Source organism: Apiospora hydei (genome assembly GCF_038363865.1).
Source record: "Apiospora hydei strain CBS 114990 chromosome Unknown utg000004l_segment0_segment0, whole genome shotgun sequence".
NCBI classification, from domain to species: domain Eukaryota; kingdom Fungi; phylum Ascomycota; class Sordariomycetes; order Amphisphaeriales; family Apiosporaceae; genus Apiospora; species Apiospora hydei.
The window spans coordinates 3,868,085-3,890,887 of NW_027117363.1; the positions used below are offsets into that span (position 1 = coordinate 3,868,085).

At 53.4% G+C, this 22,803-nt stretch overlaps 7 protein-coding genes across 7 annotated transcripts; 2 read left to right on the forward strand and 5 right to left on the reverse strand.

The window, feature by feature from the left end:
* Positions 1-591: 591 nt before the first annotated feature.
* PG997_003754 (uncharacterized protein) lies at positions 592-1,095 on the reverse strand (the record flags this gene model as incomplete). Its single annotated transcript, XM_066808069.1, has 1 exon — positions 592-1,095. The coding sequence occupies one exon, from the start codon at positions 1,093-1,095 to the stop codon at positions 592-594; it is 504 nt and encodes a 167-aa protein (XP_066671687.1).
* An 892-nt stretch (positions 1,096-1,987) lies between these two features.
* Positions 1,988-3,118, forward strand: PG997_003755 (40S ribosomal protein eS7; the record flags this gene model as incomplete). Its single annotated transcript, XM_066808070.1, has 3 exons — positions 1,988-2,234; positions 2,606-2,688; positions 2,752-3,118. Exons 1-3 carry the CDS (start codon positions 2,076-2,078, stop codon positions 3,116-3,118), a joined length of 609 nt encoding a protein of 202 aa, XP_066671688.1. The 5' UTR covers positions 1,988-2,075.
* Positions 3,119-3,618: 500 nt separating this feature from the next.
* Positions 3,619-5,464, reverse strand: PG997_003756 (dynactin p62 family protein; the record flags this gene model as incomplete). The annotated part of the gene is made up of 3 exons (XM_066808071.1): positions 3,619-4,700; positions 4,748-5,016; positions 5,154-5,464. 3 exons carry the CDS (start codon positions 5,462-5,464, stop codon positions 3,619-3,621), a joined length of 1,662 nt encoding a protein of 553 aa, XP_066671689.1.
* A 3,566-nt stretch (positions 5,465-9,030) lies between these two features.
* PG997_003757 (uncharacterized protein) lies at positions 9,031-11,790 on the forward strand (the record flags this gene model as incomplete). The annotated part of the gene is made up of 4 exons (XM_066808072.1): positions 9,031-9,105; positions 9,188-9,371; positions 9,458-9,774; positions 9,832-11,790. The coding sequence occupies 4 exons, from the start codon at positions 9,031-9,033 to the stop codon at positions 11,788-11,790; spliced, it is 2,535 nt and encodes an 844-aa protein (XP_066671690.1).
* Positions 11,791-12,500: 710 nt separating this feature from the next.
* On the reverse strand, positions 12,501-13,506 carry PG997_003758 (C6 transcription factor; the record flags this gene model as incomplete). Its single annotated transcript, XM_066808073.1, has 3 exons — positions 12,501-12,609; positions 12,695-12,776; positions 12,978-13,506. 3 exons carry the CDS (start codon positions 13,504-13,506, stop codon positions 12,501-12,503), a joined length of 720 nt encoding a protein of 239 aa, XP_066671691.1.
* A 2,180-nt stretch (positions 13,507-15,686) lies between these two features.
* PG997_003759 (uncharacterized protein) lies at positions 15,687-18,723 on the reverse strand (the record flags this gene model as incomplete). The annotated part of the gene is made up of 6 exons (XM_066808074.1): positions 15,687-15,865; positions 15,929-16,550; positions 16,623-17,150; positions 17,271-17,705; positions 17,770-18,240; positions 18,691-18,723. 6 exons carry the CDS (start codon positions 18,721-18,723, stop codon positions 15,687-15,689), a joined length of 2,268 nt encoding a protein of 755 aa, XP_066671692.1.
* An 860-nt stretch (positions 18,724-19,583) lies between these two features.
* On the reverse strand, positions 19,584-20,810 carry PG997_003760 (uncharacterized protein; the record flags this gene model as incomplete). The annotated part of the gene is made up of 3 exons (XM_066808075.1): positions 19,584-20,454; positions 20,664-20,711; positions 20,767-20,810. The coding sequence occupies 3 exons, from the start codon at positions 20,808-20,810 to the stop codon at positions 19,584-19,586; spliced, it is 963 nt and encodes a 320-aa protein (XP_066671693.1).
* Between the last annotated feature and the right edge of the window lie 1,993 nt (positions 20,811-22,803).

Below are 22,803 nucleotides of genomic sequence, written 5' to 3' on the forward strand. Positions count from 1 at the left end.
GGCCAATGAGCAACGTCAATGGCCTTGGACAGATGAACAGATCCCAGCAAATGCGGGATGTCTCCATACTCACTTCCCCAGTCTCCACGCATGTAAGATAAACCAACTGCTGGTTGCGGCGTGGGCAGGCGATGAGTCGGACAAATGCTGCCGATAATTCCACCACTCAAGCGCTTCCATTTGTGCCGTCTGTATGAAGTCTTGGCACCCGCCGGATCATTTGTGCAGTCAGAAAACAGAAGAGGGAAACGGGGTACATCGCTCTGGCATCCTTGTGGGTGGGACGGTGCCGGAAATCACTCTTTATAGACTTATCGAAGAGCTTCTGCTCGATTTGCAAGAGTATCCGATATTGTAGATTTCGAAGTGCTACAGCCCATCTGCGATAAGTTATGTGTAGAACACACTGATCCAGCTTCCGTGGATGTGTAGCAAACAAATTGTCTGATGCATAATACTTCATCAGATCCCAAGAGGCGCCTTCCGCAAAGCCAGCCTCAGGGGCCTGAAAGCTGGCGATGGACCCCTTGCCGCACACAGGTTCACCGTTTTGAGTGGCGCATGATACCAGACACTAGGCGGCGCCCAAGCTCAAGCGCTTTTCTTCACAGCTGTGGCCGTCTTTACCGGGCGCCCACCGCCAATGCCCACGCCAAGCAAGAAGGCGAGGCGCATCGACGCCCCGAGGTAGACGAAGGGGACATTGCCCCAGTCGATAGCGTTCCAGGACGCCACGTCCCAGTAAACCCTGAGCCCCAGCGCGGAGACCGAGTACAGGTGGCCGAGGTCGGCCAGCAGCAGGACGAAGAGGACCGTCTTCCAGACGAACAGGTCGGATGTGGCGCGCAGGACCAGGGCCTCGTTCAGGGCGAAGAGCAGGTAGAGGTTGGCGAGCTGGGACAGCACGATCGAGGTGCCCGCGGGGATGGCGTCTCCGGGCGGTGCGGTGGGCGCGTGCGTCAGCGTCAAGTAGACCGCTTGGTGGAAGTGTGCGTAGTAGGCGCCCACGAGCGCTGAGATGGGCTCGACCACCAGGAAGAAGAGCCGGTAGGGGAGTGGGAGCGTAAAAGCCGCGGTGGACTTGGTTCTCGCCATGGCGTAGAGCTTGTAGCGAGGGCTAGTTGGGAGCTACACAAGTACTTGATGACCCTGAAAACTGAACTCGGCGTCACCGGAATGGCTTGTGTTGTGTCGTTGCACTTCGCAGTGTCGTTGATATCATCCGATGTTTGCTGGTCAAAACCAACTTACTGTCACTTTAATGCCAGGGGGTCCTCTAGATGTTGGCGGTGATTTCATTGGTTAGTGACAGACAGACCCCGACTGGCCGACCAGGAAGTGGGATATTTTCAGTGTTGGACGTTCAACAGGCACGCCTAGTTTACTCAAGGCTTACCTGCTCTATTCACCACCCATATTCCCTAGGTATATCGTATTCAGCGAGTATCGTTGAGCAAACGCCTTCAACATAGATTGAGCCTCATCTAGTTAGAGGTGTAATGCGTCAGCGTGTTTGTACACCTTTAGAAGTAAAGACGGCACGCCCAACGAGCTGCTCCAGTACGGTTGCATATCAAGACCTCCGACCAAACCACAACACCAGAATACTTATACAAAAAGACCGCTATGATACACCTACAGGCACGAGTCTCGAGGTACAAGTAAGCCATTCAATAAATTACTATTAATTTAATGTTCCTTTAATTCATTGAATGCTTTCCAATGCCATGTTCGCGAATAGCCGAAGTTGATTAGGTAATGCTCCCGAGTAGGTACCTAGTGGTTGAGTGCTTGTTCGACCAATACCTAGCAACCGAATCGGGAAGGCGGGCACAAGGGCGGGGCATTCTGGCCCAAGGCTCAACCCCGGCAAAACCCTTCCACCCCCCAAACTCTCTCTCCCACACTTTCGTTTTGGCAATTTTTGCTTGCCCTGCCAGAAATTTGTGGAATTGCAGTCGCAGGCTTGTACCCCAAAATTCGCGACCCCGTCCAGGACTTTCCTCTACTTCGTGCCGCCCATCGAGAAACAGTCCGAATTCCTGTCGACAATCCCCTTCACCACGTCGCCCAGCATGTCTGCCTCTCTGAACAAGATCGCCCCCAACAGCCCTTCGCGGCAAAACCCCTCCGAGCTGGAGACCAGCATTGCTGGTGCTCTGTACGATCTCGAGACAAACACTGCCGACCTCAAGGTCGCTCTCCGACCTCTGCAGTTCGTCTCTGCCCGTGAGGTGAGATTTGCCATTGACCTGCGATGATCCTTCTACCAGACCGCCATCTGTACCTATTCCTTCTCGACACACTGCCTGCTACACATGTGCGACGACGCCTGAGCAAGATTTGTTGCCGGCCTCTGCGCGCACAATTCCTGCTCTTGCCGACTCTGGTCGCTTTCGGCTCGCTTGGACATCGCTCGATCATGGACGGGTTGATTGAAGGAAAAGTCGAGCCGAACGATTGGCCGAAGCAATCTTCGTAGACCACACGTACACTACATGCAGCAGCTGTATACAAAATAGTGGGAATAGGACGGGAAGCGGTCCAAGGAAGCACTTACGTGTATATCCTGGAGCTCGCCTGCTGACTTTGGGTCTCAAATTAGATCGAAGTCGGCCACGGCAAGAAGGCTATTGCCATCTTTGTCCCCGTTCCTCTTCTGCAGGGCTTCCACCGCGTCCAGCAGCGGTAAGTCAATCCATTCCCGCCATAGGCTCTTTGGCCGGCAGGTGTACTAATTCTGTTCTTTAGCCTCACCCGTGAGCTCGAGAAGAAGTTCTCCGACCGCCACGTCCTGATCCTGGCCTCGCGCCGCATCTTGCCCCGCCCCAAGCGCTCCGCTCGCTCTCGCAACACCCAGACCCAGAAGCGCCCCCGTTCGCGAACTCTGACTGCTGTCCACGACGCCATCCTGACCGATCTTGTCTACCCCGTCGAGATTGTTGGCAAGCGTCTCCGCACCAAGGAGGACGGCAGCAAGGTCCTCAAGGTCATCCTTGACGAGAAGGAGCGTGGTGGTGTTGACTACCGCCTGGACACCTACTCCGAGGTCTACCGCCGCCTCACAGGCCGTGGTGTCACCTTCGAGTTCCCCCAGTCTGGTGCCCCCGAGTACTAGGGTTAAGCGGAGGACCGGAGTTGGGGTTGAACGTTGAAGGGATGCAATGATTACGATAATGTGGTCGTTCTGAAATTTCCTGCATTTGCTTTCTCGGTAGAAGCATGGACGGAAAGGTTTGGGATTCCCTCCTGGCAGGCCACATTCGGATCACACAAAAAGGGTATGGCGTCTAGATAGCTTGATACATTCCACATGAGGTTAATGACAAGCTCGGTTCTTTGATGACACACCAACTACTTCGTTCTCTTAATTGTATACATGTGATATGCTTTACCTTGATCAAGCTGGCATTCAGGGGTCAACTACTAGAAACCAATGCTCTCATGCCACCTGTCTATGCTACCCGACTCTGGGAGCTTGGAACTTGAATAGATATCTATAGTGTGAGCAAGCTTTATTGGATCAACATCCAGACTACGTAGTTATCTATGGCCAAGTTCTTTTCTTATGGGGTATCTCGTAAAATGGCTTCATAACATTGCTTTCCTTCCCCCGTCCTACTCCTGACTGATCCGACCAATGCCAAGGACACTCCAGTAAGCCAGCTCTCTCTTCTCCTTGGCATCCTTCTCTTTGCCGCTGGACGCAACGCCGACCTGGTCCTGCGAGGGCTCGCTCTCCCACTCGAGCCGGACAAACATGGGTATCTCGAGGATGTCCTCGTCCTCTCTCAGCGGGGCCAAGTCCGGGTCGGGTTCGCCTGCCTTCTGCAAAATGGATGGTGTGGGTTGGATCTGGAGAGACGCGGGAATCACCTCGACTACGATGCTAACCCAGTTCCGGCCGCGCTCAAAGACCTTGCCTGCCTCGACCTGGTGGGATCCGTCGTCCTCTCGGCGCCGGTCCCGCTGGTCCCGGTCTTCGGCCTTGAGGACTTCATTCAAGTCGTAGTCGTCCGAGTTGGCCCCGACGGTGAATTGCGGGCACAAGATGGTCACCTTGGAGGAGAACCTACCGGGCGTCGTAGCCGGCGTGGCGAGTGTGACTTTGATGCTGTCGAACATGGGGTTCTTGAACGTCAGGAGGTATTGCGTGGGTTTCAGCGGGGTGAGGGCGGAGGGAGGCGGTGCGCCGGGATTTGGTAGAGGCTTGATGGTGACAGAAGGGATGTGATTGCCGGCAACCAGCCGTATACGCCATCTCGTGTTGCTGACTTTCGCCTCGGGCTTGCTGAGAATATGGCGGCACGCGGGGCACCGCTTGGCTCGCTTCGTGCGAAGTAGGGACGCCACTGGCCATAGCTCGTCTGCAAAATGGGCGCCTTCCTCTACTTGCGACGCAGCCTGTTCCATTGTTACCGTTCCATCATATCCTTCGGCCCTAAGCTTCGATATGGCCTCCGACTCGTCGAGGTTACTCGTCCGAAAGCCTTCACTGGGGACGTCTGCCTCACGCATGACGGTCGCTTTATTCTTAGGCTTCGACGTGCTACCCGAATATATGCTCATGATACGGGTCAGGGCGGCTGGCGAACTGAATCCATAGTCCCCCATGCCTCCCGCCATAGAAGATCCCGTGTTCGAGTTTGCGAGCTGTGACTGATAAAAGGACCGTAAGGCGGAGAAGGCGCGCGCGTAGACTCCGGTTCGGGAATATTGATATCGCGTTTCGTAGGAGAAGCGTCACCGGCCGATGTCAAAGGGACATCTGCGCCGGTATTGCTGCCATTGCGAAGCTTGGACAGTTGGGCAAAGATGCCCTGCGGCTTGTCGAATTTGACGCCAACTTCCGAAGAACTCCAGTTGCAGTAGGAGCAAGTCAGCGCCCAAGGGCCCGTAGGACCAGATGCGGAAGCATTATCGGCTGAGAGAAGCGACGCTTCGGGCGCGGATTCGAGAGACTGGACGGCAAGAGGGCCGACGCAGACGGGGCATTGGAAACAGCTGCGCGTACACCTGCAAGCCGAAAACGCGTCAATCTAAGGCATTGGCACGTCGCAGCGGCACGGAGAGGGGTATTCTGGCCAGCGGGAGCTCCAGCGCAAGGCAGTGCGCCCATGCAAGTGGGCAGGACGGGCTTTTGGCAGACTCACCTGTTGCCCTCGGTCTTGACGCTGCTGCTGCCGACCTCGAATAGACAGCTCGGGCAGTAGATGGTGACTAGCTCCTCCGAGACACAGCGGGGGCAACGTATCTGGTGGCAATCGACACAGTAGAGCAGGTATTCGAGAGGGTAGAGGCTGTAGTTGGAGCGTGGGGAGCGCGGGTCGAAGGCGTGGTCCTCGTCATCATCCTCGGGCAGGTCCTGTGAGGTGGGGGAGGGTGAGCCGTCGGAGTGGCGCGTTTGGTTGGACAAGTCGAAGCAAGGACATTGGATGTAGGTGTAGGGTGTGAAGGACGCCATTGGATCTGATCAGATGTCGCACTGGCGGGCTAATGCCACATAGCAGCGAGGCGGGAACGGCGTAAGGTTGCAGACTGGGTTCAATTCAGGGTAGGTAGGTAGGTATGCAGAGTGAAGGTTGATAATCACGTACGCTACGGGCAGGACTGGCCTTGGAAGCTTAGGTGCAGGCACAGCTCCCGCTACCTACTTCTTTCAATGAGAGATAAGTGCCTAATGTTGTGAGCCGGGTAGGATAGGATGCCCATATCATTTGCGGACCTATGCATGTACACGCACCTTGTGCCTACCTAGGTAGAGTTCATCAGGTACGATTCCGACTTTTCATCGAATCTCAGAAATGACAACGTCAATTGGATGAAGTCTCCTTGCATGGTAACATGAAGGCAACATGGATATATGAATGTTCGGTTTTGTTTCGGGGGCCTTCGGGTGAGGAGCCAACCTAACCTAAGTACGTACATACACTGCAAAATCACGTGCGAACAGCCATCAGAAGCTATGGCGGTTGGCAGTCAGTACCTGAAAAGCACCAGCCCTCACTAGGTGCGGAAGACACACTGAAATGAGCAAGTGCTGAATGAAGTAAATCCCTAGACTGACTAGACCTACCGAATGCAGAGGCGATACCGAGATGGGTTCGCCCTTGAATAAACTTTTCTCAGCCTCATCTAATGTTTAGTGGATTTGACCGGAAGCGATCTAGCATGTAGCGAAGAAAAGGAAATACAGATCTCCAGCGACGCCACGCAAGACCAGACGCTATTGTTCCTCACGACTGGAACTTCCACGAAGCAGGCACTACTGTACAGCTACTACCTACATACATGTATGTACCTACTTACCTACCTACTGAGATGTTCCACTATGTATCGTAGAATCTATCAATGGGCGTACCTCGGAGATGGCACTAGCAATAACCAGTTCAGATCCGAGTTGCTGGTACGCTAATCGTAACAGCACAAGACTGGTTCGTTTTTTCTTTTCTCTCTTTTTCTCCGGCTGTTTCTCCTCCACAGTGTCTTGAATTATCACGATCGTAGGGACGTACATAAAAAAGATGGATTCGGGTAGGTAATGTGTATAGGTCACGATTTTGTGCTTACTTTTGAGTGCCTCCATTGATAAGATATCAAGGTATGTGCCCAGATGGACATTAGGTACATAGTCCATCATCTCAGCGAACGAACCTAGAAATTTTTTCAGTTTTATCACGTTACACGCAAAAAGCATCATGGACAAAAAGGTATTGTATGTCCTATATCTCCTCTCCTACCATCGATGGAGAAGTATACTGCCATGAGACGTCTTATTCTTGGATGCCCAATACCCGGATATCCGTTCCGAAACAGCCACACACCGGCCGATCCCGTCACAAGACCACCAACGGACCCTCCACAATGCGTGTGGTGAGATCATGCTGAATCAATGGCTCATACCAGCGAGATAACGGGTTGACGCCGAACCCCCGCCCCAACTGATACATGTTCATGCATGTCAGGGCCAACTGAATCTGGGGCAACTTGATCCACCAAGATACAGTACGGGATGGACTGAGTTTCTTATAAGCCGTCCAAGCCACGATGCTGCCCCGAAATCCTCACAGATGAAATGCGTACCTAAATCTAGGGGGTGCTGCCCCCTTCCTTCAGTGCTCGATGCTGACGACTGCACGGGATCAGTGGCTGGCATATCATTGCGTGTCACACAGGCGCTTTGTCCTCCCACCGCATCTGCTATGTACCCGAGCATGCAACAATCCCAAGCCGCATCCTTTTCTCATGGCGCAAGCTAACGACATTGTCGCCGACTTGGCTGCCTGCATGCGTACATATCCACATACATTTGCATGAGATGGAATAGTCACAGCAAGGCATTATACTGCTGTGCTGTGTTGTGACGTGACAGAAAGATGCGCCAGGCCGGGCTACCTAGGCTGGTGAACTAGACAAGACAGACACTGCTGCTAACAAGAAGCCGGAAATTTCGCTATTGGGCAAGTGCCAAGCTGGCCCTGCAAGATGCTCAATTCGAGCATGAGCCTGCATCTGATTGGCCAAGCATGCTTTCAATCGGCCGAGGGCTGCATTAGTAGATATGTCATGTACATTACTGTAATGTATGTAAGTATGTACTTAGGTAGGTAGGCAAGGCAATGTTGATCACTCCGAGAACCGAAGAGTGGGTGGGGGGTCGGTCTAGGACCGTCCCGAATGCAGGCAGTACTTACATCATGTATGTAGTGCAAGTATGCATACCTGCATCCTTACTGCGTCTTGGCTTGCACTCATCATAACATGAACAGCAACCAACTACCTGCCTAGGAAGTAGGTAACTACATGTACATACATAAACTTGCCGTACGTATATGCTGCTGTGCTCCACCCACCGCCACTCCATACAGACTGCCATCGGAAAGAAAGGGAGAGCAGAAGAAGAAAAGCAACCTGCATGCCAGAGGCTCCTTCAAACAGACTTCCAGGGCCAGGGCCCAGGGGTCCTTATGGGCGACCCTCAGTTCGTCCGTATCTGAAGATTTGAACAACAAGCACAGAGTTTTCTGGCCTGGAACGCTCGTTCGGGCAACCGCACCATGGCTCAGGGCTTTCAGCTGCGATCTCAGCGCACGCCCGGACTATCGACCACGCTAAAGACTAATGCGTCCGATTCTCGTGCAGCTTGGACAACCCATGGACCTTTAGAGCCCCAAGGGGAAACTATCTCGAAAACTCCAACAGGGTCTTGCAGGGATCGCGGCCTGCAGCTAGAGTCCGTGGCGCCTGAGGGCGTCTTGCCAGTACCTCACGCCTGGCCCAGCCCAGCCCAGTCCAATCCAACCCAGCACACCCAGGTCATGTCGGTGTTACCGTCGACTTTTTCCTCTCGACTTCTCCTGGGTGTTAGCGTCTGCCTGACACTATGGTATGTCTGGTATGGGCCTTCCGTCGGGGAGTCGAGAACACCCAGCCCGCGCTTTGCTATTTCCCAAGCGAGCGAGACGGGGATCAGTGTCCCCATGTTATTTATTATTGGGTTTGCTGACGTCTGGTTCGCTATATCTTGGGAAGCCTCCCTGACAACATGTACTGGTTCGTCCAGAGTTTGGGGTGGAGTTTTGGTAAACAAGACCTGACGTCTACCTGATCTTTTTTGACTCACCGTTTTCCTTCTCGAGAACTCAAATCCGATGAGGCTCCCAGCTCGTTAACTTGTTTTAGCCAGTCGGTGGCCGGCAGATGCAGTGAACTTCGTCGCTGAACAGGATCCCGGTCGACTTGTGTTGGAAGAACCCATTGGATGATCGTCAGCCAACATTCCTTGCGAGTTTACCTTCGATCAACTGCTTTCGGACTGAACCTTGGTGCTTCTCAGCACTGTCAGATAAACACCCAAGTACTGCCAGCCGCGTGCTCTCGGCCGCTTGCCTCGCTCTTCCTGTAGCATCGTTGGCATCGCAACAATCCAAGGACATGTCGTTGCACCGAGATCCAGCGCTATACAATGGAGTCTCTCAACGTCTACGGGGGTGGAAGTCGAGGAAATCGGATAAAAACATCGGGGCCCACATGTCTACCAATCCAGCGGTCATGAGGTGGGATGGTGCGGCGCGATCGAGCTCATCCTGGGACAGCCTTCGAAGGGTAGGTAGTTGATCGGCTGGCCTCTTTCCTCCCTGTCTACTTACTCGTGTGCTCATGGAATGCAAGCTTACAAACGACTCAGGATCCGGAACTGTGGTATCGGGAGGGCGACTGCTATGTGCATCTCTACGGAAGAGGCCAGTCGCAGAGAGGACCGGCCTTCAAGATCCCATTCTCCGCCTTGCTCAAGGCAGACTGCTACCCGCTCGTTGAAAAATACATCTGGCAAGATGCGGCCGATCCATCAACGTCTGCCACAGCAGGCTGTGAGTACAACACACGGAATTTACGGCGCAGGCATTGCCAGACCGAGCTTTACATTCCTGCTCCTCCTAGCCTGGACAAGAAGCAGGCATATCGGTTCCATCTGGCAACGCGGAATTTCTTTGCTTTTCTCTTCAGGCGCTCCTTGGTAGGAGAACATCTGGGAGCGCACTAATCACCCTCGCTGAGACTATGCACCTATTTCGCACGCATGATGTGGATAATCTCGCGGACCTCATGAGTTATATGGACGAAGAAGGCTATCTGTACCTGAAGAGCCAGCCGTCTCACGCACTGGCTATATTACACCTTGCCGAGGTCCTCCAAATCCGAGATCTATACATCAATGCCTTCGCCCATTGTTGTGGAATGAGTGATCAATTATTTCTTGGACCGGAGTATCAGGTAAATATCCGTTCATGTTACCCACTCAACCAGCAGCACAGCTAACATATCCCACAGCTTGTATCATCCGTCACACGGCGTTTGATAAGACGCGCCAAGGTGGAAATGGAGCTGAGGCTCGGGCAGATGGGAAGCATGCTGAAGACGTTTCTCCAGGATGAGCTCTCCGAAGCTCACCTTGGGCTGAACCCGGGCGCAAGAGCACATCTCGAACGCTTCCGAACGCTTCTCCAAGGGGTATATGCCACCAAGTTTGGGTACTATCCACCGCCTTCGATTGATCCCCGGACGACGGTCTTTGAGCTTAACGTATTCCGCGTCATGAATCGCGACTTTGAAGCACTCTATAACTATCTCGTCAATGAGGATTTAGGCTCTACCCAGGGTATCCCTATCGTGTCCCAAGGAGGAATATGCACCCTTCAAAGCGTGCAGGCATTCGATGCACGCTACAGGTTCACAACCCTGCCGAAACCGTTCCCCCTATTGCCCGAGCTTCAGCCGACTACTGTATCCAAAAGGACGTCATGGTTTGGCATCTATGTCAAACCTGGAGCGCAACAAAAGGCGAACACCCACGTTGCTTTGCTCAAGGCCACTAATCAGAACAAGGTGGAGTTGCTCGAAAACGACTTGGTGAGAGCTTATCGGAAGTTCGAGGAGGACTCGATATGCAACCCGCTGAAGGCCGACCGACTGGAGAACCTGAGTCCAGTAGACGCCCGCAAAGTTCGATGGATATTGGTATACACCGTTCACCAGTGTCTTAGGCAGGTGATGCAGCGACCACCGGAAATCAAAGAAACATCCAAAACCCCCTATCACCTCTGCATATCGACTGCCAACATCCCGCCTTGGAAGGACGAACTACCGGTGCATCCCAACTTCCAGATACACCTGGCCGAGATTACGCGCAACCCGTCTATTTCGACCTTACGCTGGAGTGCTTTTTCGGGGTATCAGACGCCTCCTCTAACACCCCTTAGTCCAGATGTGAAAGCAGAGATCAAGCCAGATATCGATTACTTCGCACTAAGTCGTCAAAGGAACGCTTCAGACACCAAAATTGCCACCAGCAACCCAAGGACGCCGACGAAGAGGTCATCAATCACAAAGAGCTTGCGTGAGAAACGGCGTTCACTGGGCCTCTTCATGGCGTCTCAGGCCGAGGCTACATCACCACAAGCCAACCGAAAGTCGGCGCAGTACCACGAGATTGTCGTCCACGGCTACGGGAACGGTACGAACGATGTCGAATTTACATCAAAGCCATCGTCTGTAGCAGAGATTGCGTCCGACATGTATACCACAGGAACATCATCCACGGCGTCCGACACGGGTGGATCAAATGACGGGACTAATTCTGAGCATGGTACAACCTCGACGAAGGCCACTTCAATCGCCGATTCCTCATATGCGGAGAGCCCGACTCCCATGACCCCTACTTTGCCTCCGACGAACCATAACCACTTCTCCTGGGCCAGTCGACGAAGCAGCATCTGCGTTTCGGCTCGGTCTAGGGTTGACAACCTCGACAGTGTCAGCCCACCACCGCGATCTTTGACTGTATGCGCAAAATCGCCACCCCGTCTGCGCCGTCACATGCAGCTGCCTCCGAGGCCAGGGCTGCTCAAACAGCGATCGCACAGCGTTAACAATCACGACTACCGCAAGTCTATGGAGCCGCTGCCGCTCCAGATCCGCAAAACGTCAAGAGAAGAGACCGATGCGATCCTCAGGGCCTCGCGCCCGCGGCCTCTGCTGGAAACCCAGGGGGAGTCGGATGCTACCATTACCACGACTACTGTTGCTTCTACTACTGCTGCTGCTGCTCCTTTCGGCGATAAGGATGAGCTGCAAATGCCGATGCCCTCAAGCCCCACGGTTTGGGATGACATCAAGGCACTCATGGAAGTGCGTGCCTCGAGGCTTGGGTTTCCGAGCGGCACCGGGGATGACATCCTCCCGGAATGGGACATGTACGGTCTCGGTGGCCTTACGGAGCCAAAACCTTGATGATGGCTGGGCGAGCAATATCGTATTGATCTCTCCCATAACCGCAACGCTCGTTCCCGGTTCTGGAAGTAAGAAAAGAAAAAGAAGAAAAAAGAGACAAAGAAACTCCACATCAGGTGGAAGGAAACGACCAAACAGGCAGGCCCGTTGGATTAAGAGTATGCTGGGCCATATCACCCACTTCCACACTTCACCCCCGAACCTATTATTTTTATTACACATCTATATCTTGATACCCAAGCCTCACTCACTTAGTAGCTAATTTATCCAGAGTGTCCTCTTCTATTTATTATTCTTTTTCTTCACTCGTTGTGGCAGGGCGTTCTAGGAAGCCGAGGCCGTCAAGAGGAGCCGACGCTGGGAAGTGCTGGGCTATCATCGAATGAGGGCACGGGATCACACATCTGGCGGACGTTCTGGCTTTAGACTTTGACGGGCATCACCTCGTTGGGTACTTATTTCCCAGACTGTACCAACGAATACCAAAAGCGACCTGATTATGATTGGATAGACTTAGACAAAGGACTCTCGTTATGTTCACCGTCCGAGGCGGTTGATTATCTTACGGTGATGAATGAAAGGAATCACGCACATCCATGTCTTGAATAGCATACATGATGGTATTACCCATATGTTATGCCACCACACGCTGCTTGCTTTTCAGTGCTTCCTTTCGGCCCCTGATCATACACACAATTGACGTGTTATCCTCATTCAGACTTAATCCCAGCACCTCCGCTTGAAGCTGCCGTCAGCCCCTCGATGATCTCATTGCCCATCACATAGATCATGTACGACGGGAAGATGAGCCATGCGCCACTGGAAAAGAAGGGAAATATATTGTTAGTCTCGAGAATGCGACGCGGCACACAAATGGGTTGGAGGCAGGTGGTGATGAACTAACTTGGGAATAATCCACAAAGGGATCAGATCTTGGATCGAGTTGTGGCCAATGTTGTCAAAGCCCGAATAATACTCGTTCAGCCCTATGCACCCAAGTTAGTCGAGCACCGTACAGCGATTTGATTTTCTTGTTCCTCTTGGCTACTTCTCGAGAAGCCAAAGTCCATGTGCGTAAAACACGATCTCTCACTCCCGCCCCTCCACGAACAACAACAACCAATATTTTTTTTTCTTTTTTCCCCCTTAACAAAAACAACTAATGAAAGTCACAAGAGCAAACCCACAGTAAAGCACCGTCTTGCTGACAGTCATGACAGCAGCTGTGAACGCCAGCAAAACCGCCATCGCGGCCGGGCGCCCGCTCAAGACCTTGGTGGCCCCGCCGCGGGCGGCGACGTTGACCTCGCGGGCGCGCGTGAGCCAGAGCCAGAGGTAGCCGAGGTACATGGCGGTCTCGACGACGTTGAGGGCGCCCTGGGCGGCGGTGAAGCCGTTGCGGGCGTTGTACGACTTCCAGCCGTAGACGTGGTCGACCTCGCCGTAGAGCTTGTAGGGCGCCCAGAGCGGCCAGTGCAGCCAGCCGCCCTCCATCGTGTGCGGGCGCCCCAGCACGTAGATGCTGTCCCAGATCACCAGCGGCAGCGAGACGGCGAACCAGAACAGCGTGGTGCGGTCCGGGGCGTGCAGCCAGCGGACGCCGGCCGCGGCGGGGTTGTTCGCGGCAGCTTTCGAAGTCGGGGCCATGGTCGTCGAGGAGGAGGAAGTGGATCGTTGAGGCGTGGCAGCGGCGGCGCCAGAACGGGTGGTGACCATAGTTCAGTTTAAGTATGGGTGGTGATGGGGGCGAGTCGGGATTTGGAGGTAGCGAGTCCGAATGATCGAGGTCAAAACGCTCAATCAACAGCGTGGAAGGGCAGGCAAAGAAAGGCAAGGTAATTAATTACGCAGACGCTGCCTAGGAAAGTGTTAAAAGAGGAGAAGAGTACCGTATACTACACGCAAACAAAGAATCAATAGAGACGACGCAATCGCTTGCCACTCGCTCGTAGGACGAAGCTCTCCCGGTTACATTCAAATCGCCCCAGCAGGAAGGTGGGCAGACAGACACCTCACACGAATGCGGGGGGAATGTTTAGTGACAGGGTAGCTGGGAGGAAACCATAGTGAGACAAGGGTCTTCTTCGCGTTGCAGTGTCCGGACACTCTCTCATCCGAGATTGGATGCGACGGACGAGAAAGCCATTCGTATATCATTCGATGAAGGCATACATACATATATATATAAAGGTATGCCTATACCATTGTGCAGTTATATTGGTTTGTTACGATGATACAGCTGCGTACATGCCACACTCCGGCTGTGTACCTAACATGGTCTTTGCTATTCGCTGCTGGTATGCTTGGAATGCCAGCGCTGAAGTGCTTACTGTATTGATAAATATTCCAACAGGTGGTCAGGCATCGTCCAACCCACATGTAGGTACATACTTACTCTGTGCAAAGCCGACTATCGTTGCAACCATTCGATGTTGTTCAATGAGCTACGAGCTTAGAGGCCAACTAGTGCTATACGAACTCTAACCTGCCCTAGCCCGAGTCAATGAAAAATCAACCTTGTTCAGATTTGACCGAGCAGTCCAGTCGAGTCGACTGTCCCTTGAAATATATGGCACAGGGGCGGAAGATTCCCTGGCCAAGCGAAGTCAATACCCGATGGAAGACGGGCAGGTAGGTGTCAGGGAATCTGATCGCAGGCTTAATTAATTGCTTGGGCATCCCTTAACTCATCGGTCCCCAAGGTGAGGGATGATGGGAAGTCGCACAGGGCTGTCAAAGAATGGCCCAGATTCCCGGCAACGGTTGGCTTCAACGCAGTACGCGGGCTATGAACACAGACAGGCAATATGTGCTAGATGGCCTCAAGGCAACGGCCACAGCTTATCAAGTAGTCGGCTGCCACGCTTTACATATGCAGAGACCCTCATTGGCACAGATACACGAGGCAAAACGAGGAAAAGATGTACGGGTGCCACCATTGCGCAACGCCTCGGAGGAGGCATCGCGCAAAAGTAATAATTGGCAGCGGTCACGAGAAGATTTAGTCTGGCACGCAAATATGACCGGTAGCAAGTGGGCGATTCGAAACCGATTGATTAATCGTGCGGAAAGTGTAAAGATAAAAAGGGAAAAGAAAAGAGGCATCGCGGCCATGCCACAGAGTTTTGTCCAGCTTGTCCGTTCCCAGCCCCGCCAGCCGGGACTTTTTCTCGATCACGTGGCTTATCCAGTGCACGGTTTTCTTTTATCTACAAACTTTTCTCCGTCACAAGCCTCTTCCTTCCAACCTATTTTTCTCATCACGCAAAAACATCCAGAGCTCAGGTGAAAACCTCCTCGATGCTTCTACGACTTCGAGAGTGCAGGCAAAGAAAACCTCGTTGATGGCTCTTGTATGTTTTCCCAAGGTCAAGTATCTACATTTTCTTGTTTCCTATGTCATATCATGGCTCTGTGTGTGCTCTGATCTAGTAGTATCTTGTCTGGATACGAAAGATTGCACATCAGACACAAACCAAACCAAACCAAACCCACAAAATGCCTACCTCCGCGACTCTCGGTGCGCTGGAGTGTCAAAACATCTGTTTTACAGGTTATCGTTCAAGTGGAAGAAAAACGCCACGGCCTAGACAGCCGGTCCATTCCACCCTGCTGCCGTAGATTGCTTAGTGCGGTAACGGGACTAATACGGACATACATCTCAATGCATAGATAGAACGTTAGCAACTATTTGATACAATTCATATTATGATACAAAGACTCTTCTGATCCAATGCGTGTTCCTTGTCCCCCGTGTGTATGTTGCTAGATCCAAAGCTGGTCGTATCGTCATGTCTCGTAGCCTACCGATCCCAGGCTGGATCGTGCATAACCGCTCATTCGTATGCACATTCACTTTAATAACGAATTCATATCATAAGAAATCAGTATACCCGCTAGTACTGGCCATCAAACAAATACTTTTCATCCAGGAACGAGAGCAGAAATCTTGACACGAGTCGACCCGTATAACTGATCGACAAATCGCGGGGGTACGGATGACTGTCCTCGTTTGGCAAGATGGGGTCCGCCACCAGAAAATCCAACTCGTAGTCTGTGGTTGTTCGGGGGAGAACTGATCAGCTTCTGCATGCATCGTCTAGGCAAAGTGGCAAGGGAAAAAAGAAGAAGTACTCACATGAATCACCCTGAAGCAGTTCCCTCAACGTCATCACCAGCTCCAACGACGCGGCGTCCAACTCACCCAGCTCGGCGAAGCTATCGTCGACCAGCGGGTTGAAGGGCTTGGTGGACGCGTCGCGCGAGTGCGTCTGGTAGATCTGGTGGAACTGGTAGGCGAACTGCTTGAACGGCATGTTCTCGATCTCGCGGCAGACGGCGCGGGCGAAGGCGCGATTGTACGACGACAGAGGCGACGCCGTCCCGGGCGCGGTGCGGTTGTTGTTGCGCAGGTCGACCTCGTTCTGCGACACGACGAAGACGTCGGCCGCCGCCTCGACCGATTCCATGAAGAGGCAGAGCACCAGGAACGCCGCCAGGCACGGCGCCCACCCGGCGCGCGACTTGGGCTTCAGCGACTTGGAGAAGCCCTCGAACAGCGTCGTGACCTCCTTGAGCAGGTGCTCATCCAGCATCGCCTTGACCTGCCGGTTGAGCAGCCGCGGCGTCACCCACGGGATGTTGCGGGGCACCAGGTTGGTGTTTTGGAGCTCCGCCATGGAGGCGTGCGTAATGCACAGGTGCCGCGTCAGGACGTAGTGCATGGCGTAGATAGACAGGGCCTTCTTAACGATAGGAGACTGCCCGAGTGAAGAATGTATCAGTATCTAATAGCCAGGAGAACCATAGCTAGCGCACTCGCAGTCACTTACATCGGATCGCTGGCCATATACCTGGACGGCCCTGAGGATCTTTCTCGGTAGCTCCGTGTGGCGGACCGAGTCGGTAACCTGCTCGGCGTATTGGGGTTCGAAGATTAGAGACTGGACGTAGTCTCTGGCTTTCCGCCTCACATCTTCCCGAACCGCCGTGTTGTCGAGATCGATGCCGATCGGCACAGCACCCCTCGACTCGAGCTCGAGCGAGTTCACGCCAGCGTTCATGTGCCAATGCTGGAGGACCTCGGGGCTTTTCGCCGTGAAGAACAAGGCCCGAAGGGTGAGGGTCGACTGAAAGCGCTGGCCGGAGAAGAGCTCGACGGTGCATGTCTTTTCCGAGCCGCCTACGGTGAAACCATCCACGTTTTCGCTGATGAACTTGGCCATCTGATCTTTTTTGAAGTGGCCACGGATGAAGTCGGGAAACAGAACAGGAAGGAAGTCCTGGAATTGCCAGCATACGATCTGGGGTAGCTGGTGCGTGAGCTTCTTGCAGCTCTTGCAGGGCCGCTCCTTATCGCACTGGACATGGTAGAGATCGATCAGCGCGTCAACTTTTCAAAGGGGCCTGATAAAAGAATGCAAGGCTTATACCTTTACTTTTCGACTGTGGCAACAAAAGCAGGCGCCTAGCCTCCTCACTTGAAGGGCGCTCTCCTTTGTATCGTTTGCCAGAGGCCCCTTTCTCCCCCTTGCCGTCGTCCGCATGGCGTCGAAACACTCATATGGGTTCGGCTTCCCGGCCGAGGCACTAATGAGGTTGGGGGTCATGATGACGAATTTGTTCACCGGCTCCGGTCTCTTCTTTTCGATCTTACCCGCGCCTTTGGTCCTGCGAATCGGCGCTTTGCCGGCGGCCGACTCCGGCTTGATGTCAACCCACCGTGGGCTGAGGGACAGCTGCGAGCTGCTGCTTGGAGCTGGCGAGGTCTGCGGAGAGCAGCTAGAGGCGCCAGGCGAAGCATGGAGCCCGGTCATGGCAAAGGTATTCTCGTCGTTCTTCAGGTTTGTCGGGTCCCATGGCGGCACATCGCTGGTGTTGCGGAATTGCTGGGGTATGCCCAGGTCGACGGGTTGCTGGGGGGCGTCCATGTTTTCTCCCATCCCGTCGAGTGCCCCCTAGATCCGCCATGTCCCCCACGTTGTTGTTCGGGAAGGCATTGTAGAAGGGCGCCGCCAGGTCGAAGTCGGGATTGTATTGGTCATTGAACATGAAGTCCTGGCCCGCTGCTGCTGCCAGCTGAGGGTCGCTCGCCAGGCTCGCGAGGAACTGTCCCTCCATGCCTGCGGATGCTATCATTGAAGCATTGGCCTGGTCAGTATATGAGCCGGAGAATACTTGTTGCTGCTGCTGCTGTTGCTGCCCGTGGTGGTCATTCAGCTGGAGCGGCGAGACGGCGGCGGGCCCAGGCGAGGAGTTCTCGAGCTGGTCCGGGAAGCCCACCAGACCCCAGCTGTTCAGACTACCGCTGGCGGGGCTAGGGAAGAAAGCAACGGATCCAGGGTTCGACTCAATATACTGCCATGATTCTGATTCATCCGCCGAGTCAGGGTGTTGGGAAGCTGCTCCCCGACGGCGACGCAGATGCGACCGAAGCCATGGTTGGCTGGCCTGGTTGGCGTGGAGTGGAGGACAGGAAACTCTGCTCCACGGACGGAGGTATCAATCCAACCAAATACAAGTCGCTGTTTTCCTATCTCTCTTTCTGTTTCTTACCAGATGAGAGGAGCTTCAGATCGGACCGACTGGCGGGAACCAGGGCTCAATCAGGTGGTTTGGGATAAATATAGGTACACAAGTAGTATGCTGACGCTCGTTGCTGAGAGAGATAGAGAGAGTCGCTGCGCTATGGGGGCGAATCAATTGATGGCTTCACCCGAATTGGAATATATCATCAGCCTGCAGTCGTCGGGATGTGAAACAGACTTCAGAAAGGCCAGGAAGTTCATATACTAGGTTGACTTGAATTGTTGCGACGGGATCTTTATCCTAGTCTTCAGAGAGGACTACGTTATGTACGCAATGCTGTGTTAGAACAGCTGGGGACGAGGGCCTGCTCACCTTTAAGGGTTCCTGAGATGCAGACTCCGCCATGATGCGCCTTACTCGAAGGGATCACCGACGTTGCGGGTGGCAGAACACGCTAAACTCAGTCGGGATTCGGTCGATCGTATCAACCATGTCCATCGGGCGGCACGGTGCACCTCTCCCGCCTGTAGGCTCCAGCTGTCAGCAAGGCCGTCGTCGCTTGCACCAGGCGTCGAGTGAAGCGCGTGTTCTCTCTGGTCCAATGATAGGTCCTCCAGCGCTCAGCGTATGTCGTCGGGCGAAGAAGGTCCTTGATCATAAATACATACCCTCCACCACACATATTGACGCCTGAAAGAATGCGCCTCGAGAATCCGGAATGGTGAGCGCCCAATGGCACAAACAAGCTGTTGTACATTTACTACCTAATAAACATCTCATTCCAGCTGGCTATGCAGGTAGTTCACATAGCCAAGAGAGACACTTGGAGAGGGAGGGTGATTGGCTGTACCTCTACTCCACGATGTAGCAAATCGTTGAATTGCGCCGGGCAACCCCTTGTGCTGGTTTCCATATAGTCTGTTCCATCCGAATCCTGGCTTCTTCTGTCCTTGAGGGTAAACGCGCTCCAACCAACCAAACATAAACATACACTCGACGAGAGTGTGAAAAAACAACAATTGAAAGACGGTCGTAGAAGCTTCATCCCAAACGCCCAGTCCTATCCATCCATCCATTCATCCATTCAATCATCAGATGTTGCATTGCGCACATCCATGATTTGCCACGCCCCGTTGGCTGTGTGTCCTGTGCATCTGTGAAATTCGTGAAAAATATCATAATTCTTCATTTCCGTCAACCGGAATAACGTTGTGGTATCATCATGAGACTCATCTCACGATCCTGGGTGCCCATGTGTCCAATGGTTAGCGGAACCGCGCGTGAGCAGCGGCACTGCGCTCGTCAATCTGACGTTGGGTAGAAACGTAAAGGTGGTCCAAAAAGTCCATGGCCGCGGCGTCTTTAAGGATCTTGGCGACTTGGATGCCTGCGCTGATCAGTTGCAAGATGTTTCGGTCGTCCTTCAGAGGGCGCGACTGATGCTTCGCGGCATGCCTCATCTCTAGGGAGTTTTCCAAAATGGTCACAAATTGCTTGATTTGCCCGTTGTATAGGACCCTGGCGGGTATTCTTCGTTTGGTTGCCAGTCTTTTCAGGAGGTAGACCCATTCGGTCCATTCGCCTATGCCGCCTACTGTTAGCTTCTTTGACGAACAAGAGAAGAGACTGGCCCGAAAGAGAGGGGGAGGACATCGGGCTGCATGGGGGCTATGCTGGAATGAAGCCGGAAACCATAACTTACGGTCCGAGGGTCTCTCCACAGGCCGAACGTCCTGTGTCAAAGGGATAGGAAACTGATACTTTGCGACAAAGTCAAAAGCACACTGGGACAACCGGTCGTTGACCTGTGTGAGAATATGATCTTGCTCCTGCACAAGAAGGTGCGTGGGGAGATGGGGCAGCTCTCGCTCCTGCGATGCAATGTACTCGGGGTGCGGTCGCTTCAGGAACTGGTGCGGCCCGTCGAACTCGTCCCGGTTGGAAGGCCGCCTCTGGGGACGTCCCTTTCCGCTGTTCCTTGCCGAGGAGCCGGCCGTCGAACTTCCCAGCTCGCCATCTAGGCCGTTGGGGGACACCACAAGGTCGTCAAGGGAGTCGTGTGGCGAATAGCTGCCTCGGGCCTCCCACCCTGAGGGACTTGGGCCGCCATACGATCCGAAAGCGGCCGTCGAGTTACTATAGGTCGCAGATATCGGCCGTGAGTTGTAGGTTGGCGACGATGAATATGCAGGCTCGATGCGTCCGATTGGGCCAGCTGTACTGACAGCTGCAGGTACGCCATACGAAGAACCTGTTGCGGGAGGAGGATAGGAGACACTTCAAGATGCACGGTTACTTCCTGCAGTCCAAGGAGCGATGGAGGGTGTCTCTGCCGAGAGCCTTACCTTGATCTGTGGTAGCCACCGTTCATATAAGGGTCATCATAGACAACACTTGAACCGGTTAGTCTTGACATATACTCCAATAGGCAATATTTTCTGGTCGCACCTGCGGGAGGAATTCCATAAATCTGTTCGAAATCCGTTCGACATTGTCTGGTACAGCACGTCTGCTTTGGCCATTCCTCTAATTGAATCCGGGAATATCAAATTGCGCCACCTCGAACCTAGTCCGAGAGATAAACTGGCATCAAAGTCCGCTTCTACAGATGGGCTGAAGAAGTACTCCTCTTGGACGGGAAGCTAGGTCCGGGAGCTTCCCTCTGACGAGAAGAAAAAAAAATAACAAAAAAATCCGTGCTAGAACGTCCAGAAGACCAAGGATCCACGGCCGAAGTGTGTCTTTATCCGGGATATACTGGTATAGATCCTATAGCGGTGAGGTATCGTGACTCCAGATGGACGAACAATCCTTGGGACTATCACCAGCGCTCTCCGGGAAAAGTTGTCCTTGGGGGAGCTGTAGAGGATGAATGTTGAGCGTCACTAGACTTTACTCGACAGTCAGGATCCAGCAGTGTCCTTTTCGGCAGTGGAAGAGCTCGGTCTGGGGTCGATTATATTATAAAGAAATTTCTTCGAGACGCTGGCGCTTTATGTTCCGTCCGCACCGTGGATTCAATGCAGCGAGAATGCCATGATTTCGCCACTCAGATACTGGCCGTATCCAAGTCAGCAGCAGAGCAAGCGAGCAGAGTAGGCTAGGATGATCGTTGCCCTGAACTGGAGCGCAATGGAACTTCTGCCCAGGTGACGTGCAGCCCGATTTGCGTCTCCGCGACTAGAAGATTCAGTGCTGGCAGGCATGCGGCAGCAGAAGCGCGCCTAGAATGGATGCGAATCTACGCTGGGCAATGTGCCCGAAAAGAAGGAACATGAAGCCTATGCAGACCACCAAGTGCTGCTGGCATTATTACCAGGTGTATCCCGGGACATGCTGCAACATCAGTCTGGGACTATGCTGCTTGGGGACTATGCCATCCCGAGTTTGCGGAGACCATTGTCGCCCATCAGCAAGTTGTGAAGACGATAAGGCAGCGATTGGGCAGCTCCGAGCCGGGTTTGGGCCAAAAGACGAGATGCACCAGTGGGTTGGTTAGACACGGCAATAGCAGGGTCAGCCTGGCCAGCGAATGAGCGGTGTCCAAGCAAAACAGTTGGGCACAAAAACAAGGGGGGGTTGCACAAGGACACACGCCCAACTTGGACCAATCTCACCACCGTCGTCTTCTTCCTCGTACACAACAACCCCAGGAGCCGGGCGGATCGGACGAGGAAGAAGACGACAGCAGACTTGGCCAAGGAAGAGGGGAGATTGGAGGGAATATATTAAAGTTAACAGGTGCATGCACTGTTAGGTTGCCCCTGGTGAGTGAGGGAGCACGATGCGAGATTGATGTAGATGGCAGGCAGCCTTGTGCGATGATCTTCCGACTGTCGAGCGAGAAGAGCAAAAAATGGCGCGAGTCTCATCTCAAGCCCGACGTCTTGTTGTTACAGTGATACTTTGAAGTATAGAGTGCTGTACGGGTCGCGCTGTGGTGGGCTGGCAGGCACTCCTCCTCCCTCCAACACACAGTGTAGCGATCGATGTATGCATCAGAAACGAGGAGTTGAGGAAACAGAAGAACACAAGAACAAGAGGAGACGAAAGCGAGCTCACTGGTATTCTCTTGGTTTTGGTTAATAAAAAAACGGAACAAGCGAATTCGGCTGGAGATATGAGCCATATCTGATATCTGACTGATACTGATGCAGGTACTCCGGTAGAGTCGAGCATAGGTACATTTGATAACATGCACATACATGCATTACATCGATGGACCTCCCTCCAGTCACGACATACCGCGTTATGCAAGGCCTGGTGGATGATTCTAGCTCAAGTTTCCAGTCTTAGCTAATCTAAAAAAGCCGACACCAAAAGATTCCAGCGGGAATGGATTAGCTCGATACCGATGCCTCGGTTGCAGATTCAGCAGTAAGTCGCCGACAGCGCCGAAGCCCGGCGGACCCGCTTCGCTAGAAACCAACTGGAAGCCATACTGCATTCAGTTCTGACAACGTCCCCGTCCATCTCATGTAATGC